The 18,104-nt window shown below is 28.5% G+C and overlaps 2 protein-coding genes across 6 annotated transcripts; one reads left to right on the top strand and one right to left on the bottom strand.

Moving 5' to 3' along the window:
- Positions 1 to 231: 231 nt before the first annotated feature.
- LOC145187590 (galactosylceramide sulfotransferase-like) lies at positions 232 to 3,967 on the bottom strand. Of its 5 annotated transcripts, none has more exons than XM_090067517.1 (5): positions 3,875 to 3,967; positions 3,666 to 3,739; positions 2,845 to 2,928; positions 2,635 to 2,721; positions 232 to 2,424 (listed from the first exon to the last, which is right to left on the bottom strand). In XM_090067517.1, the coding sequence occupies exons 2-5, from the start codon at positions 3,704 to 3,706 to the stop codon at positions 1,371 to 1,373; spliced, it is 1,266 nt and encodes a 421-aa protein (XP_089923643.1). In that variant the 5' UTR covers positions 3,707 to 3,739; positions 3,875 to 3,967; the 3' UTR covers positions 232 to 1,370. The 5 variants fall into 5 exon arrangements, with proteins under 5 accessions (XP_089923643.1, XP_089923647.1, XP_089923655.1 ...); XM_090067521.1 differs by having other exon boundaries at positions 3,916 to 3,932; XM_090067529.1 differs by having other exon boundaries at positions 448 to 2,424; positions 2,635 to 2,716; positions 3,666 to 3,962.
- Positions 3,968 to 7,557: 3,590 nt separating this feature from the next.
- Positions 7,558 to 13,054, top strand: LOC145187415 (osteoclast-stimulating factor 1-like). Its single transcript, XM_090069492.1, has 11 exons — positions 7,558 to 7,709; positions 8,585 to 8,631; positions 9,266 to 9,316; positions 9,912 to 9,978; positions 10,118 to 10,171; positions 10,602 to 10,639; positions 10,820 to 10,889; positions 11,020 to 11,069; positions 11,199 to 11,277; positions 12,546 to 12,638; positions 12,753 to 13,054. Exons 1-11 carry the CDS (start codon positions 7,664 to 7,666, stop codon positions 12,800 to 12,802), a joined length of 645 nt encoding a protein of 214 aa, XP_089925618.1. The 5' UTR covers positions 7,558 to 7,663; the 3' UTR covers positions 12,803 to 13,054.
- Positions 13,055 to 18,104: the final 5,050 nt, after the last annotated feature.

Below are 18,104 nucleotides of genomic sequence, written 5' to 3'. Positions count from 1 at the left end.
GAAATTAAGTCGGAATGGGAAAATATCAGAACAGAAAAATGTTTGAATGGAAAGACATGAACTTTAATTACATCTGAAATAAATCAGAAAATCATTTTTCTTATTGAAACAATTTTTTAAACACTTCGTATTGTAAAAAAGTATTGTAAAAATAAAAATTGAAATGAAACTGTGGGTGAGGTAGGGGAGGCGGGATTTTTTACAGTTTTAATTACAATAGTAAAATTTATAGCAAAACATTCCGTAATTTATTACAATAAATATCTTTATACAGTAAAAATATAAAACTTCTATAATACTTAATGTTAAGCTTTGAAGATTTTATACAAAAATATTGTTTTATTATACTAAGGGTATACTTATTTGTTCTAACTTGTTTCTGTTCTGACTTGTTTTCATTTTGATATTTTACCTTTTTTAAACTTTAACATTTTGTAGCAATTTGTTTTTGTTTTTTTTTATCTTTAGCCAACATATTCAAAAATGTTTTGAAAACTGAATATCAAAAAAGAAAGATAATTTACAACTTAAAAATTTATTTATATAAAAAACAACTCACGTTTAAAAAAGGTTAATCGAAAGAAATTGCAACATAATGAACTAATAACATATAAATTGCAACATAATGAACTGATAACAAATAAATTGCAACATAATGGACTGATAACAAATACGCGAAATAATCCAGGGAAGTGATCATAGGTTTCTAAGTAGTTTTACTTAGAAATCTCGTTTGTTCCTTTCTTATTCCTTTGTTACCCATTCTTTTGGTTTGTATAATCGAGTATTTATCAAGTTATTAAACATGTATTATGAGATGTTGTTAATGTACTAGTAATGTTAGATTCAAATCTAATTCCCAAGTGAGTATAAAATTCCGAGTTATTTTGAAATAAGCTTAAGATTTCCATGGAAAAATGTTGTTTAAAAGACTTTAGAACGAGATTTAAACATATTTGTTCAAGCATATAAAAATTCAATTAACAAAAAAGACCATTGAATGATTAGTAAAACTAGAATTTCTGCAAAAATAAAATTAGAATATTTCCATTATAAAAAACAATATTTCTAGGATTTTTTTAAATGGGATATCAACCATTTTTCATTTAACCAGAAAAATGATGGCCTGTAAGTTAAAACATTTAGTTTAATATTACAGTTGTTAAACATTTGGCTGCTAATAAAATATTTCCAAACGTTGCATTTTCATATATCTCATATTCTTACGGCGGTTTTTTAGGAATGTAGAATTTTCGTTTTTTTTTTTTTTTTCTTCTTTTAACGTTAATCTTGCTACTTTCGCTTAGAGTTTTTAAATGATCTTTTTAGCTGAATCCAAGAAACCTTTTTATAGATTGCTCACAAATTTATTAAGACCATTTTTGGTGCCATTTCTTGTTAATGCCTAAAGATGAAGCAAGTTTGAACCAATTTGTGAATTCAATTTCGTTTGCTAAAATATCTGCGCATTTATTTGCATCGTTCCAAAAATCAATCCTTTTGCGATGGATCATGGAAAAGACTAAAAAGTTTTCCTTGCTAACAGTTGAGCAACGCTCGCTAACACTCTTATTCAGTTCTTTTAACTTTTTGACGTCAAGATCAAATTTTGCGCCACTGTTTCTGACTTTTTGCCAAAATGTTTGATTAAAATGATTGTAGATTGCAGCATCCAACTTATTCCATGCTAACACCCGCTCTCTTACTCTCTGGCTATGAACTGTGCTCTCTACTTTATTTTTTCTTGCATTATGAATATAGAAGACCACATCTTCTAATTTCCAGCAAAGTTCATTTTTCAACAGGACAAAGGATTCTTCCATATACTCCATTATCATTACAAGATGGAAGTCGCGTCTAATAGATTCTAGAACTTTATTGATATATTCAGGAGTTTCATTCCAAACGTCGAATCCCAAATCAAAAGCATTAGGGTTTTTGGCCAATGAAAACGCCCCTCCACTATCATTAAGTGGATTAAAGGATTGTACAATCTTTCTAAGCTCATCATCGGAATTTTCGAAAAAAGCATCAAGGACAGGTGTATCGTTTTTAAGTTTATAAAATTTTCTATAGTTAAAGTATTGAGCGGCAGAGTCGTACTGTGAGTAAGGCTCTCTAATAATTGTTACAACCTTTGTGTTGTTGGTTGCCATGATATTAAGCATATTTTGTTTATGAAATACAGCATGGTTAAAGAGCATATTGTATTTGTTATTGGGATGGTGTCTATCTAAAAATCGCTGTTCAAACTTATGAGGATAACAAAACCTGTGATCGCATTTTGGTAGAGCTACACTGAGGCGATGAGACTTTGCAAATCTTTGCATCACGTTTGTTACTGTAGAAGATCCGGTTTTGTGGGTTTTCAAAAAAATAACATTTTCGGCTGGCTTCCTATTTAACACGCATTTTCCCTCTTCTCTGAAAAAAAACTTTTTTTAGAAATTGTTCGATCAGGTAATTGGTAAGAATGCATTGTTTCAAATGCTTTAATTTCGTATATCTTTTTTTCATCTTCAGTAACAGATTGTTCAACCAATTACAAGTGTTATTTTTACGTACAATTTGAAAATTGATCTTAATTAATTTTTTGTAATAATTTAATTTTTAATAAAAAGCGAATAAAATTACCTTACAATTTTCGGTGTTCTTAAGGCGCTAAATGGTTGCATGTTATTTTTTAAAACGGCGATTTTTTTTTCTTGCGTTACTTCTGTACTAAAATAAAACGTTTCCTAAAATTAGATCTTTTTACGTAAAGACTGTGATGGTAAATTTGAAATTAAAGAGATTATAAAAACTACTTATTTGATAAATAATTACCTAATTAACAAAAATTACCTAATTGGTGAAAAGTTAGTAACCGTTCGATCATATTTGATCCGAACACTAACACCCCAAAAGATGAAAATGATTGGTATAATTCTAAAAAAATAAACCAAAAATGACAGCAACTATAAATTACATTACCCAATCGACTTTAAATTCTACAACCTCCACTTATTTGATACTATTTATTTGATAACCTTTCGGAAAATTGTTTATTATTAAGTTTTTCAACTTTTTTAGATTAAATTATAGTGATGAAAAGACCATCAAGCTTCTTGTTAAACTTTAAAACGCAAAATCTCAGCTGGAGTTAAAAAGTAGACTTTGAGTTACTTTTTAACTCCAGCTGAGATTTTGCGAAGAAATTTAAGTTTAATAAGAACAGTTGTATAGGAACAGTTGCAAAGGAACAGTTTTGTTAAAGATGCATTTATCATTGCACCAGTTCAGCAGCGCAACATATCAAAAATAGCCACTGTGAGATTTGTGTTTATTATGAACGATGAGGGATCTTTCCACTTCAATCCTGCAATATATCAAAATAATTTGTTTTTCATTGTTTTTTTAACAATCTTTTACAACAATAGTTTTTTGTGTGAAAGGCTCATTTTTGGGATTTATAACTTCATATAACATTTTTCTCAAAAATTTTTTACCTTTAGATGTTACACTGTCAAACTAGGACAGCGTTATGTTCCTAGTTATTAAGTAAATAAAAATTGCCAAACTATGTTTTGTAATCAACTTTGTAATTTTGGTACGCTTTCGATTCTGTTAGAAAAAACTATGGTTTGTGTTAAGAATCTATTCCACGCTTAGTGTTATTTACTTACTTGATTATCCACGAAAAACATGATTGGAGTTTGTAGATCATGTCTTGACATGATTGCTCACATGATAAACCATGCTAAAAAATACAGAATAACGTTTTAATATTTTAATAGATGGCTTTTAGCATTTTCAAGTTGATGCATTTTGAAATAAATGATAATGGTTTTTCATTAACATCGATAAAAGTTTTTAAACTTTTAATATTAGTTACAACTATCTAGAGGCTCCACATTTTCAATATTGTTTTCGTACTGTGTCTAAAACAGCAAACTATTCATAATTTTCGTAGATAGAAGTGTGTAATTTAAAACCTTTTTTGAAAATAATCAGCCTTGTTCAAGCCTTTTGTTAAAAGACCATCTGCGAAAGTCTTTAGAAATTACAACAATCGACCGATTGTTGTTTTGTTTGCAATTTTGTGATTTTGATTTCTTCGTTACATTTTGTAAACTAACCGAAAGCAAAATTTATAAAGCATGGAGGTTACGAAACCAATCCCCAATTCTTTTATTACTGATTGAAGCAAAAATTTTCTTGCACTTTGGGTAAAAAATGGCTCTCCTTTAGTGTGGGTAAACATCCCTTTATAAAATCGATTTTTTTTGTTGTTTTTTTTTGGTTTTTTGCTATCCATGCAATTTACTTTTTTTTAAAAAAAAGCTCTAAAAGAACATTTTGTTAGAACGTTTTTTGTAAGCAGTTTTCATTTATGCTTAAAATAACATTTTTTGCGTGTTAAAAAATACATACTTATTGGCTTAAAGCCACTTTAACTCAATGTGTTTTTAACATAACTTCATCGACTAACCAAATTACGCGTTGATTTAAGATGGCTTCATGGTTTGATCTTTGTTTAATGAAGGAAGTGCTTGAAATTATATTTGATATTTTTTTTAAAAAAAAAAACAAAAAACGTAAGGCTTGGAGCAAGTTAAAATCTTATTGCCTTTTAAAATCTTTTTCAAAAGTGAAACGTTTTTTCACGTTTACAAATTTTGATATTTTTTCTGAATAATGTAATTGTTATTTTGCAATTAGTGTTGACTGTCGCTAGTAAATTTAATCGGCACGAAAAGTGTGTGCGTGTGTGTGTGCAAAAAATCTTTTAACAAAAGGGGGGTGTTTTAGTGTGTGTGTGTAAAAAAAATTATTTTAAAAAGTTATGAATTTAATTAAAAATTATTTAGATAAATATTTATTTGAATTATTGTTTTATTTATTTTGCATTGAGTTGTCACCCAATTTTTTAATTTTACAACGATAAATGTTACATCTACTTTTAAAACATTGTAAAAACATCTCTTCTTTCGTGTTCTAACATAAAAAATGATGTTAAAAAAGTAATGAAATGCATGTTTCCTGATTTTAAAATAAAGCACAACTCAACCAATCCCAAGGATTTTAAAGTTCTCACCCTTTCGTTTATTCTTACGTCAGATACATCTCATTAAAAAAGGTCTGGCAGACCATAAGCAAATGCTCAGTTTTTGATGACATTTTAATTGCAAGAGATGTTCTTTTTAAGACCAACATATTTTCCTTACTTGTAGTTTAAGGACGATGTGAGTATTGATGAGTGACAAACAATGTAAGTTGTACAGTTTGAATTGTTTGTCACTTATCAATTTGTACATACCATCCTAATTGAACAGATATAGTTAAAACCAATATGGATAGAGGCATGGCCGCCGAAAGGGGGGTGTGGACGGGGAAGATTCCCGGGGCCCCGTGTGTGTACAAATAATTCTTTAAAATAATTTTTAAAAGATTTAAATAGTTTTGACTTATAAAAAATTTAATTAACTTTTATTTTTAATTTTCAAGGACCAGAGCACGCTTCTATCAGTCCTGGGTATATAATAAATCATAATGAGGGCCCCTTAAAAAAACTTTCCCAGGGCCCGAAATTTCTCTCGGCAGCCATGGACAGAGGTGGTGGTTCACTTTTTGTAGTGGAATATTCTTCTTGCGAATGCTCGTCCTCACTGTCAATGTATGATAATGATCAATTAAAGTTTTTCTTTGCAAAATTTCATGAATATTATCGGACATTCTATTTTTAAACTTGAGATTCTTTGCATCCATTTTTTAGGCGACGAGCACCCAACGTTTTTTTGCGCCTCGTTTTTTTGAAGAAGTTTTTAGGAAAGTTTTACAAAAATATTAAAATGTAACAAACCACGCTTTGTAAAAAATATTAAAATATAACGAACTACGCTTTGTAAAGAACTAAATTTGCCACAAGAGTTTAGCAATTAATTGAGTTAAGTTTAATAATAACATGTGTCTTGTCATGAAGAGGCGTGCACAAAATTTTGTTTTAGCCATTAAGACAAAAAAACACGCAATAATTCAGGTAGTAATAATTTCATTCAAGTTTGTCGGATGTTACAAAATGTTAAATATCTTCCTCCTCTCTCCTCCCCCATGATTTTTGCCCGAGCAAGCAGGACACTACTTTACACTGTAGTAAAAAAATTTACCTTTTTAGTTATGACTCTTCATCTGTCTACACTCAAGAATAGAAAAAAAGATCTTTGAAAGTTTTTAAAACCCTGTGAGTTTTAAAAATTTACAAAGATCTCAAAACATCATGTTAAAAAAAGTGGACAAGAAACGTAAAATTCAGGCTGCTTTATGTCACTAAATACCATAAATATATGATGACATTAAAAAAGCCAGTTTTTGTTCCAACTCCAAAACTTCTTGGGTCAATTTTTTTTTTGATGTTTTGATTGTTTCAGATTCTTGAATGCCTCATAACTAACAATCAAATAATTTTTAGAACTAAAAAGTCCTTAAAGTTTTACAAAATGCACAAGAGACGTTTTAATTTTGGACGAATTGATCAATGTTTAATTTGAAGTCATAATGAAGTGTAAATTAATGTCATTCTTCTATCAAGCGCTTTCACGGGGGTTTTTTAAAATATTAGTCGGTCACGGATGGAAAAAGATTTTTTTATTTACATCTCGAAACCTTCTAAACTAATTAAGACCTATTACTTAAATCGTATTTTAGAACTGAAAACATAATTAAAATATTTAGTTGGTACAACAATAAATAAAAACTCTAATCTTGAAAATTGTTTTCCTTCTAAGTGTAATTCACAGCTTAATTAACTTCAGATGCCTTTCCTTAACATTTTTTTTATAAATATTAATTATCTTTAAGCTTTTTATGTTTTTCAGTCTGGTAAAATCTTACAGTTTAAAAAATTATAAGCCTTTGCCCAAAAATGAGTTCGATAATTCGCTCTGTGATGAATTTCACTGGAAAATTTTCCTTCTTCATAAAAGGATTAAAAACAATTGTTTCGGGTAAAAGAGACTTATATAATAATGTATTTGTTCCAATGTAACTATTCATAAAACAATCAATTTATTTTTAAAAAAATTAAATCATCCAAATCCTCTAAATCTGTATCCAGTATAGAATACCTTGCGAACTGAATGACTCTTTAACCACTATTTTTATAAGAACGTCATACCTTTTATACAAGGTCGCGGAGAGTGATTTTCATGTATTTGTGTGGAACATTCGTTTCAGCGCCTATTAAGAGAAGTGAGATCGATATAATAGTCTAAGTCCATGCATAACAATGAATTTGGTAATTAAAAAAAGAACCTCTGCCTGCAACTATAATTAAAGAGTAACGAAATCGTTTTAGCTCAGTTATAGTGTATTATGCAAAAGTTGTTGAACACTCTAAAAACAAGTAACAACATGCAACGCTGCAGCCTAGAACAATGATTTCCTACCCTAAATTGAAATAATATGCGAAGTTGTATTTCATTTGACTTTAGTGTTTGTGTGTCACTAAATATCATTGTAAATTTTTCTGTTTGTATGTCTGCTTTTTATTATTGGATTGGCAATTATAATCATACTTTCGATTATGTTTACACACGTATCAAATAGTATCATGTATGATATATTACTTGTTAGAGGGAAATATAAAGTATATATGACAGTTATATAATTAATATAAACAAGCCAAATGAGTCTTCCAACTCGACCAGCACCTCCACCACCATCAAGACCAGGTTTGTTTAAAAATGAAGAGATTTTTAAACTTTTATATATAGTTTCCTTTAATTTTTTTTTTATGATAAAGAAATTTTAGATATTGATGTATGATTATTTCAAAATTAAGTTAAAAAAAAAAAAAACATTTTTGTTGAATTTAATTCCTTGTGTAAAAAAATTAGTAAAAGTTTTTTTCAGCTCACTTTTCAGCTCACTTAACCTTTCAAAGATCTCAAAGTGTTCCTTTAAATCACTGTTAAATCTTCACACAATTTTACCAGTTTAAGTGATGTGAAAAAGAATGTAATTTTTTGATTTAAATGTTTAAGACACGAAGCAGTGTTATATTTAGTCTCAGATATAATCTGTTTAGACCCTAGAAATCTATGGTAGCATTTAAAAATACTATATTTGCTTTCATTTGTGTATTTAGATTATCTTGTTAAAATACTTTTTAAAAAATTTAATGTTCTTAAAATTTTCATGCAGAAATTGAACAGAGAATGATTGAAAATGATGAAATGAACAGTTATTTGTTTCAAATTTTTAAAATAAATTTCATGTTTCAAAGAAAACAAAAAAAAATAACATGAGATTTTTATACACTTTATGAATTAAAGTCTCTTGATAATTTGAACTTTGTAAATTTAGATCTCTTGGAATCTGTTTTAAATTTAGATCTGAAATAAATAAGATTAATATTTTTGTGTTCCCTTTTCTATTTTAAATCTCTTCAGAATAAACAGAAAGTAGTTCAATTCTTTAATTATTATGAATTCATTGGTTTGTAAAGAATAATAAGGTAATAGAGTTTACATTTTGTTATTGTTGTTTTTATGTGAGTTATCTGAGGATTTTATTTTATATTATAAGATGCTATGCATATATTTAGGTCATGTTCAGGTGTTCAAAGCTATATACCCATACACTGCAGCAAGGGTGAGAACTTTAAAATCTTCGGGATTAGTCGAGTTGTGCTTTATTTTAAATCAGCAAACATGTTAATCTGCTTTTTATTACTTTTCTAACATCATTTTTGGCATTAGAACAAGTAATTTCAAGCAGCTCCTAATTAAACAGTAGTATGTAGATATAATGCAGACAATATAAATAAAAACAAGGTTTTTATGTTTAAATTGTAGTTGAGGAAATAAACTGCAAGGTTACCCAGCAGTTTATTTCCTCGGCTAGAAGACAAATAAGTAAAATGAAAAAAAAGCAATTAAAATGTAATGTGAAAATTCAGAGATGATGAAAGCAAGTAATCTTTTAGCTATTTTGAGATCAACTCTAAATAGTGGAGCCTTTTAGTGTCTAAACTTATTCAAGACTTTAAGTATCGGCTGTTTTGCAAAAGATTGTTCAATCAAATATCTTATTCAAGTTACTCTTTTAGCCTTTTATATCTTTTCTCATGTGGTTCACTATTCAAATTAAGAAGTATAATATATGCAGAAAGGCTGTTACAGAGAAATACTAATTTTGTTTGTTAGAGCATAGTTCAGGTGATTACATTAAATGATATAGATTTAACAGGTTTATTGCATAAAATAATTTTTTGTTCTTTATTAAGGGGGATGAGCTATCTTTTGAAGAAGGTGATCTGCTTTATATTATTGATAAGGTACTTTTGTAATTTTTTTTTTTTTTTTTAATTTGTTTCAGTTCTTGTTTATCTAGCTTCTCTATTTTTCTATTGACAAATTGAAGAAAAAAACAAAGTATTGCTTATTTAAATAATTCATGGATTAAGTTTATTGGAAGAAAGGCTGTCAATTTTTAATCATAATGTTTTTCAATCATAATATGATTAAAATTTACCCTTAAAAAGCTGTTGTTATCATTTTTTTACTGGTGTACTGGCTGCTACTAAATTGCTAACAGTTCTTGTTTGGAATGCACCAGATTTAACCCTTTAATGCACGAGGTTCTTAAAGTTATGCATTTCTATCAAAACTTTACACAAATAATCCAATTTTTTTAGTTCAATTTTCTTTTTTGTAAAAACACAATGTCCAATGTACTAGGAAAAGTGCACTAAAGGGTTAAAGTATCTAAAATTTTAAACTTTATGTTAAAAATTGTTTATGTTATTTTATTTTGCATAAATAACCAATCAAATGTTAGGTGTTTATGCAGTTGCATAAAAGTACATGTGATTACTTGTTTTCAACTATTTTAGTTAATTTATTAAATTTATAAAATCTTTTTAAATATAGACCAAAGGAGATGGATGGTGGAAAGCACGTGTTGGTAATAAAATTGGACTTATACCAAGTAACTATGGTATGTATACCCTATCAAAAAGCTCTTAAAATTTATACAAGTTTATACAAATTTAACTCAAATTTATACAACTATATTTTAAAGTTTTTAACTTGTTTTCCTGTTATATATTCTTGACTGAGGTTTCTTTTGTTTTTAGTTGAAGAAAGCACAGAATCAATCAACAATCCTTTGCATGAAGCAGCCAAAAGAGGTTAGATGCAATAAGTAATTAGCCTGTTTTATGTTATTTTTTGGTTATAGTAAATACTTTAGGCAGTAATGTTTATTTCACTAAGCATATTGGTGTGTGTTCAAACATTAAAAATGTATCCAAAAAGAAAAAAAAACACTTCTGTGTCCATGGAAGATATCAAACATTTTGAATTTTTTTATTAACCTTTGAACATGACCCTATTAGTGGCTGCAATAAAAAGCGACTTTTTGTACATTTGTTTACTTAGTACTTTTATTGGTAACAATGTCAGGGTTTCTAATGTTTTTTTGATTTTTTTTTTTTTTGTTAAAATAGAGAAAAGAAAGTGCTATAAGTTTTATTTTTTATTAAAATATTTCTTGTTTTTTGTTAAAGTATAATGAGCTTTTTACAAATGTTCTGACTGACAATAATTTGATGCTTTTAGGAAATGTGGACTTTTTAAATGAGTGTTTAAATAACAAGGTAATTAAAAAATACTTTCTGAAACCTGCTGATGGAAATATTATTTTATCAAGTAAAATTTGTCATTTTTGAAGTAACAAAACCTTGGGTTATCTATTTTTAAACCAATAAACAATCCAGGAACTTTCTGTTTTTTTAACATTTTTTTAAGAAAATGATTATCTTTATATTTTTTTACAGGTTTCGGTTAATGGCTTAGATAAATCTGGATCAACAGCGCTTCATTGGGCAGCATCAGGGGGCCACATGGGTGAGACAAATATTTAAACATGCTGTGTGCATACCAGATTTATATTTATGATGACTATAATCAAATGTTATAAAATTATTGATTTAAAAAATTTAATCAAAAGAATTTTTTTTTTAATAACTTGCTTTAGGTTGTGCTGTTGTTCTGTTAAATGTCATAAATATTTCACTGGATGTTCAGGTTAGTTTTCTGTAACATGTTTCTTGCTGGATATGCAAGCTAAAATTTGTTTAAATTAATTTTTACAAAGTAAAATGTTTTAAAGTAGGGTGTTTAGTCATGATGCTTTTTAAATCTTTGTGGTTTTAGAACAAACTTGGTGACACAGCTCTGCACAATGCTTCATGGAAAGGCTATACAGATATTGTTGAGGCACTTATTGAGCGAGGTTTAAATTTAAAATTAAGTAGAGGTCTCAACAAGTTTTTGCATGATTGTCTTGCAGCATGATTGTACGTGTCAATTATGCTACTGCACTGCCACTAACTGTGTAAGCAGGCAAAAATATTTATTGTGTATACTGGTATATAAGTCGACCTGTTTTCTAAGTCAACTTCCTATTTTTTATATGAAAAGAGATGTTTAATATTAACCATACAAATCAAGGTCGATTTCCTATAGATTAATATTTTCATCTTACATTCTTAAAGAACATTTTTGAGATATTCAGTTATAAGTCTCAACTTATACACCTGGATATACCACCAATATACGGCATTTACAATTTTTTTAAATCATGAATCTTTTCTTTTTAATTTTTATTGTTTCAAAACTTATTTTAATGTTTCGTAGAACTTTTAAAAAAAGGCTTTATCTTGTTTTTAGTTTCAACTTAATTAGTAGTGAATACTTTTTAGGAAAAATGTAAGGTTTGGAGATCTTTTAAGATGGACAGAGTTAGACCCTGAAGCTGTAGCTTTTTGAACTTAATGGCTTGTTTAGACACTATGGCTGGCTAGCCAGCCTAAGCTGATTCAACACAGCACAATGTCTCTCAAAGCCAACACAGGTTAAATTTCCAACGGCTAAACATGGCTTAACAAGCCTACAGCAGCTTAAGGGTCTGAACAGGTTCCCATTTAAAATATAGATTCCTGAAAATAATTTTGTCACAGTGCATTAGGTTTAATTGTTTAGCTACATTAATTTCTGTTCTTATTTCCTGGGGGTTTTTTCAATATTTTGGGTTTTTAATAAATGAACTTAATTTAGATTTAAAATAATTTTAAAATGAAATTCCTCAATAAGTTTGTTATTTCTTTGTGCTATTGTCTTAAAACAATTTTAAAAAAATTAATCAAAATTGATAGTAGTTCTTAAAATATTTCAAAAGTCCCATGGTTCAATTATTATTAATAGGTCACTATTTATTACTCTGGACAGTATTTGCACCACTAAGTTAAAAATTATTGACCTACAAGCTGTTTTGCTACATTTTTTTTATTATCATTATTGTTTGTGTATAAAAAATTCAGCATAAAAAAAGAATTTTCTGATCAAATAAAATCATGAATAATAATCAAATAATTTTACAAACTCAGGATACAAATACAATTAAATAAAATAAATTTAAGGTAACCTTTAGCTAGTCATAGATTAAAAAAAAAAAAGTTAATGATTACTGACATATTACAGAGGTTTTCTACATTTTGATAGGTGCTAATACAACAATAAAAAATAACGAAAATAAAACTGCGTATGACTTAGCGAAGAACCCTGAAGTGGCAAAACTTCTGAAGCAGTCATCAAGTAAAACATTTCTAAAATACTTTATTTGAATATTTAAATGAAGTTTTATATTTTCTTTTTTATTTTTAAGAGAATGATTTTTTTTTTTTAATTTTGATTGATTAGTCTTTTTAGCATCAAATGCTGGAGAATACGGTGCTGATGATGAGGAAGATGATGAATGATTGTTTTGCTATGTTTTTTCAAATCTCGGTTGTTGTCCAATTTTCATAAAATTCCGCTTGATTGTATTTCTCTTTGTGCTCACACCACCTTGAATAAAAAAATTCTTGAAGTATATTAAGTTTAAAAAGGGAACAAATTTGAATGGTGCTGCCATCTTTGTGGTCCTTGTGTGGTTATAGTTTTTATAGAATCTTAAAATAAGGAAATCAATAACTTTTCATTCTGCATATTTTCCTCAAAAAATCTTTAAATAGAATTATATTTCATTTAAGTTTTCTTTTATATTTGAAAAATAAAAAGCGAAGATTTTAAAGGTGACATATAAAAGGACTTTATTTTGATGAATACTTCATTTATTATATAATTATTTTTAATTATGGGAATTATGTTTTTGAAAGAATATAATTTTTTTTTTTTTTTTTTTTTTTTTTTTTTTTTTTGCGTTATTTGATTTCAAACAATGTAGTTAAACAATTTTTATATTAAATTAATTTGAAAAAATTGTTTGTCACTTTGTGAACCAGTCAGCCGGTGATTATGAAAAAGTCATTGTTGAATTTCCAATGTGTCGCCCCCTCTTGATAAAAAACAAAACCTGTGTTAGCGATGATTAAAATCTTATGTAAAGACTTATTTAATCAATTAGGTACTCTTACTGTTAATTTTTTTAAACTATAAGAAAGTATACAGTATCCTTCAAAATTAATCATACGGTCATCATCCATTCACTAGAATCTCAACAACTTTGCAAATAATCGACCAATTTTAAAAATTTTAATGTCATCTGATAGAACATCAATGAAGAATTAATTGTTAAAGAAATTTTTTGTTCATTGCGAATCATCACAAATTATTTATATATCAATAGCAATTCACTTTTACATCACACGACTTTATATCTTTATGTTGAACAATTAATTTAAAAACATAGGAAAAATTGTTTACAAATACAGCGGGGATCGTTGAAATAGCACACCCCATGATATTTTCTTTTAATTGTATTTTAAAGCGTGTTTCTATGTATTTAATTTTAATAGCATTTCTTATGATAACTTGCTAGTAGGAACTTGTATTATTGTTTGAACCTAAATACGACAATTTGATAATAAAAACTTTTGTCAAATTAACTTCTAATGAAATGAAAACCCATATTGAAGAGCAGTATCAAGTAGTTATGTCAGCCCCAACCATTCGTTGTCGTTTATAAGAAGTCGGTCTTTAAGGCTGTCTTACAAAGAACTCCTTGTTTCAGAACAAAATTGATAAAACGATTAAGGTTTGCAAAAATGTTTCATTTTTTAAAAAACGTTTTAAAAAGTGATGAATCCAAGTTTCTAGTCTGATTGAATAATCGCTTAAAATAGTCGCTTCTAGTCTGATTGAAGTCTAGTCTATAAAATAGTCGCTTCTAGTCTGATTGAAAAGTTTATATTAGGTGTCCTCATGGGCGCCGGCAGGCAAGGGCAAGGTATGGCAGTTGCCCCCCCCCCCCCCCCCCCCCCCCCCCATGGAAAAGCAAAATAACAAATTTTGATATTCACAAAATTTCTTTTAACTGTTTATTTCGATATCTTACCAATTTAACTCATTTATAGTTTACTCACCGTAATGAAAATGGCAACAGTTTAAATGAAATATTACTACCAAATGCAATGACTTCCACGATGGTGGAAGCTTTTTTTATTAAGGCATATTTTATATTTTTAAAAAAAAATGTTTGAATGAAAGTTTTAAAAAAAATATGATAGAAATAGATCATAGAAAAATAAAAAAAGAACAAATAGAAAAAAACAATAGATAAAGGAGAAGTATAGAAAATAAAAAGAAGAGAGGAAAATAAAGGAAATAATAATTAAAAAAAAAGAAATCGAATTACAATAACAAAGTTCTTACGCAAACAAATAAACTTCGAACTAACGAAGAAAGAATTGAATGCATGTCAGTTTCATTTACTTTTTCATGCTGTTGTTTTTTTGTTTGTAGGCAAAATGTTTCTTGCCTGTATTGTATTCCTATTTATTTTTTTCCTATTTATTTTTTTCCTATTTATTGTGTTATGTTCATTTTAATAATACTATTATTTTGTGTTTTTTGCTAGCTAAATGTTGATTATTATAATTATATATATTTAATTTGATTAACTTGAATTAACTTGCGGAATTTTAATTTTTGTTTTGTTTTTTGGAATATGTCTAATTTGTATTTAATAATTCAATGTTTTTGAACTAATCATTATATTATTATATAATTTAGCATTATCTGGTATAATTTAGCATTATTAGCATTATGAGCGTTTGTCTGGGTTTAATAAGTTTGGCAGTGAACGCAGACGACTACAATTTCTATTTACTGAATAACAATGATTTAACTCTTGTGTTTTTATTTTTACATTTTCTTTAATTTTCTTTTGTCACTGGTCAACAGAATAAAATGACTTTATTAATTGATGCATTTTTGTAGTTTTTAAAATATCACTTTTGAATTTTATTTTACCTCCCCTTGAAAAAAATCCTGCCGGCGCCCATGGGTGTCCTATAAAGCAAGATAACTATTTATTGTATATTCTAAAGACGGTGAAGCACGGTGGGGGTAATATTAAGGTTTGGGGAGCTATGTTCTGGCATGGTATCGGTCCGCTGGTCAAAATTGATGGAAATTCGGATCAATACAAATATAAAGATATATTAAAAAACGTAATGGAGCCGTATGCAAATGATAACCTACCAGTTACTTTGATTTTAACGCATGACAACGATCCAAAGCATTCTGCAAGATCTGTAAGATCTTGGCTTGAGGAGAATTAAACTTATGTTCTAGAATAGCCACCCCAAAGTTCCGATCTGAATCCAATCGAGAACTTATGATACGATATTGAGTTGGTTTTACCAAGTAAACAAACCTCTAACTTTAATGAGTTGAGAGGCGAGGGGGGATGAACTCAAAAAGTCTGGAATGCCACTACTCTCGAACGATGTCAAATGCTTGTTAACAGTATGCCATCAAGATGTGCTACAATTATAAAAAATTTAGGCTACTGAAAAAAAGAATTGATATTAGTTTTAATGTTTCGATGAAGACTTAAACAGCTAATTTTTTTTGTTTAATGCGCTATTTCTACAGCTATTCACGAAAGTTTAAACGATTGCAGAATTTTTATCAAGTATGTTTGGTTTTTGTTTAATAAAAAAATCTGTAAAATGATATTGACTTAATTTTTTTTATTTATTAAAGAAAAAGTAATTAGCTTTAAAATGAATATGAACATGTTATAAAAATTTTAATATTTAGTTAGAAAAAAGCTATTACAAAAAATCTTATAGGAAAAATAAGAAGCACAAAAGTTTAAACGAATTGCAGCATTCGAACAAAAAATGAAAAAAAAAAAGCAAAATTAATATTTAAAGTGTCCTCCTTTGTTTTTATAGCAAAGATAAACTCATTTATGCATTGATTTAACTAATTTCATGCACATCACGCGAGGTACCTTCAGCCAGTACTCATTCAAAAGTTGCTTTAAATGCTGAGTTGATCGAATTGTATGTCAGATGATTGTCAATCCAAGACCAAATATTTTCAATTGGGTTGAGATCTGGTGATCTAGGGCACCAGGGCATCACATTGAACTTTTTTTTCAAAAAATATTCTTTGATTGAGTAAGCTGTGTGAGCTGAAGCCCCGTCTTGTTGAAAGATGACTTGCTTGCTTCTGCCATACAAGTGTGATTGATGGAACTAAACACGTTTCCAATGTGTTCTTGTAGGTGTATTGATTAATTCGGCCTTGTACAGCTCACAGAAGCCTATACCTTTGTGAGAAAAACATCCCCAGATGCCAACCGAACCTCCACCGCCTTGTCGACGATGTTGCAAAAACCTGTCTGAATATTTCTCAGTTGCAAATCTTTTGACATAGATTCTTCCATTGCGGTTTACAACTTGAAAATTAGCTTCATCACTCCAAATAACTTTTGCCCACTGTTCTACAGACCAGTCCAGCCTTTCTTTGGACAACACTCGTCGTTTACGTTTATCTGTGATTGAAAGAATAGGTTTTCTAGCAGCTATGTACGTTCCAATATCCTTGTCCAACAATGTTCGTCTCACGAACTCTCTAGCTTTTTGCTAGCTTTTTGTAGCTGAGTCTTGGGTTTTCTCTGCTCATTCTGAATGTATCAATTTTGTCACGGTTGCTGAGTCTGGATGGTCTCCCAGTACGCGGCATGTTGGAGACGTCCTTGGTAAGTTCCCAGGTTTTGATGGTTTTTCTAACGCAATGTTCAGAAACATGAAGTATTTTGCCTATTTGAACGTTTGTGTGATTTTTTGTCCGCGCAATACCAATAGCTTGCCATTTGATGTCACTAGAAATTGATTTTCGACCCATTTGCACGCAATTGAAATTAATTTGAAATTTACAATATTTCAAGTTGATTTTTAATGAATTAAAAGCTGCCTGATGATGTGTGATGAATTTTTTGATTGTAAAACTACTCATTTTAACTTTATTTAAAAATAAAAAAAAATTTCGCTCCGGGTTTATCAAATAAATAGCAAATAACTGATCCTAAATAAAATCGTTTAAACTTTTGTGACACCTCTTAATTTGTATCACCTACATTTTATTGAAATTTCTGAGTAAACAGTGTTGATTTGAAACCTACTTTTTTTTTTATTTTATTAACAAATAACCAATTTACCAAATTGGAAAAAAAATTATTTTGATATCTATTTCCGTTAGATTTTTATTCAAGAAAAACCGAAGATTAGATCTGAAAATTCTGCAATCGTTTAAACTTTCGTGAATAGCTGTATGATCACAAACTTTTCGTTGTATTTTATAAATTTTTCAATAATTATAGTTATACTTCAGTTAAAAACGATTTTTTTTCTTATGGCTTATTTTTTAAAAAATTAATTAATATTTTTCTTTTTATTTCCTATAAAAGAAAGAATTCATTTTAACTCAAATTGAGAATACGTTAGGTGTGCTTTTTCTGTCACTATTGTATATTTATCATTTTAATATTTTTTTTTTTTTGGCTACCCTAATCAGCAATTACTACCAACATTTGATTATTCATCGACGTTACTTAATTTTGGATGACTTTAGGGTTTATTCTTCGGAAAAATCTTTTTTAAGGTCTTCTTATTTTGAGGGTTTTTCAATGCTATTCAAATCAGGAAATTGAGGTGGCCAGTCAACTCTGTTTTTTTTTTTGTTTTTTTTTCTAATAATAATTTTATAATGATCCTTGTGATATGCTTTGAACTGTTATCACTTTGAATTACTGTCTACTTGCGA

The sequence above is a fragment of the Hydra viridissima genome, unplaced genomic scaffold (genome assembly GCF_058129835.1).
Source record: "Hydra viridissima isolate aposymbiotic clone 2 unplaced genomic scaffold, HvirCarnegie_v1 scaffold_1, whole genome shotgun sequence".
NCBI lineage: Eukaryota > Metazoa > Cnidaria > Hydrozoa > Anthoathecata > Hydridae > Hydra > Hydra viridissima.
The sequence above is the reverse complement of the archived record's forward strand: the minus strand, read 5'-3'. Positions and strand labels throughout refer to the sequence as shown.

What these genes read in the sequence shown, in the direction of transcription:
- LOC145187590 (XM_090067517.1), bottom strand. Translation starts at nt 3,706, where the DNA reads ATGATCTACAAACTCCAATCATGTTTTTCGTGGATAATCAA. An exon ending in TGTTTTTCGTGGATAATCAA is followed by an intron (nt 2,929 to 3,665) that starts GTAAGTAAATAA and finishes TTATTTTTTTAG; the next exon opens with AATTATACCAATCATTTTCA. An exon ending in ACTAACTTTTCACCAATTAG is followed by an intron (nt 2,722 to 2,844) that starts GTAATTTTTGTT and finishes GTTTTATTTTAG; the next exon opens with TACAGAAGTAACGCAAGAAA.
- LOC145187415 (XM_090069492.1), top strand. Translation starts at nt 7,664, where the DNA reads ATGAGTCTTCCAACTCGACCAGCACCTCCACCACCATCAAGACCAG. An exon ending in TGCTTTATATTATTGATAAG is followed by an intron (nt 9,317 to 9,911) that starts GTACTTTTGTAA and finishes TTTTAAATATAG; the next exon opens with ACCAAAGGAGATGGATGGTG. An exon ending in ATATTTCACTGGATGTTCAG is followed by an intron (nt 11,070 to 11,198) that starts GTTAGTTTTCTG and finishes TTGTGGTTTTAG; the next exon opens with AACAAACTTGGTGACACAGC.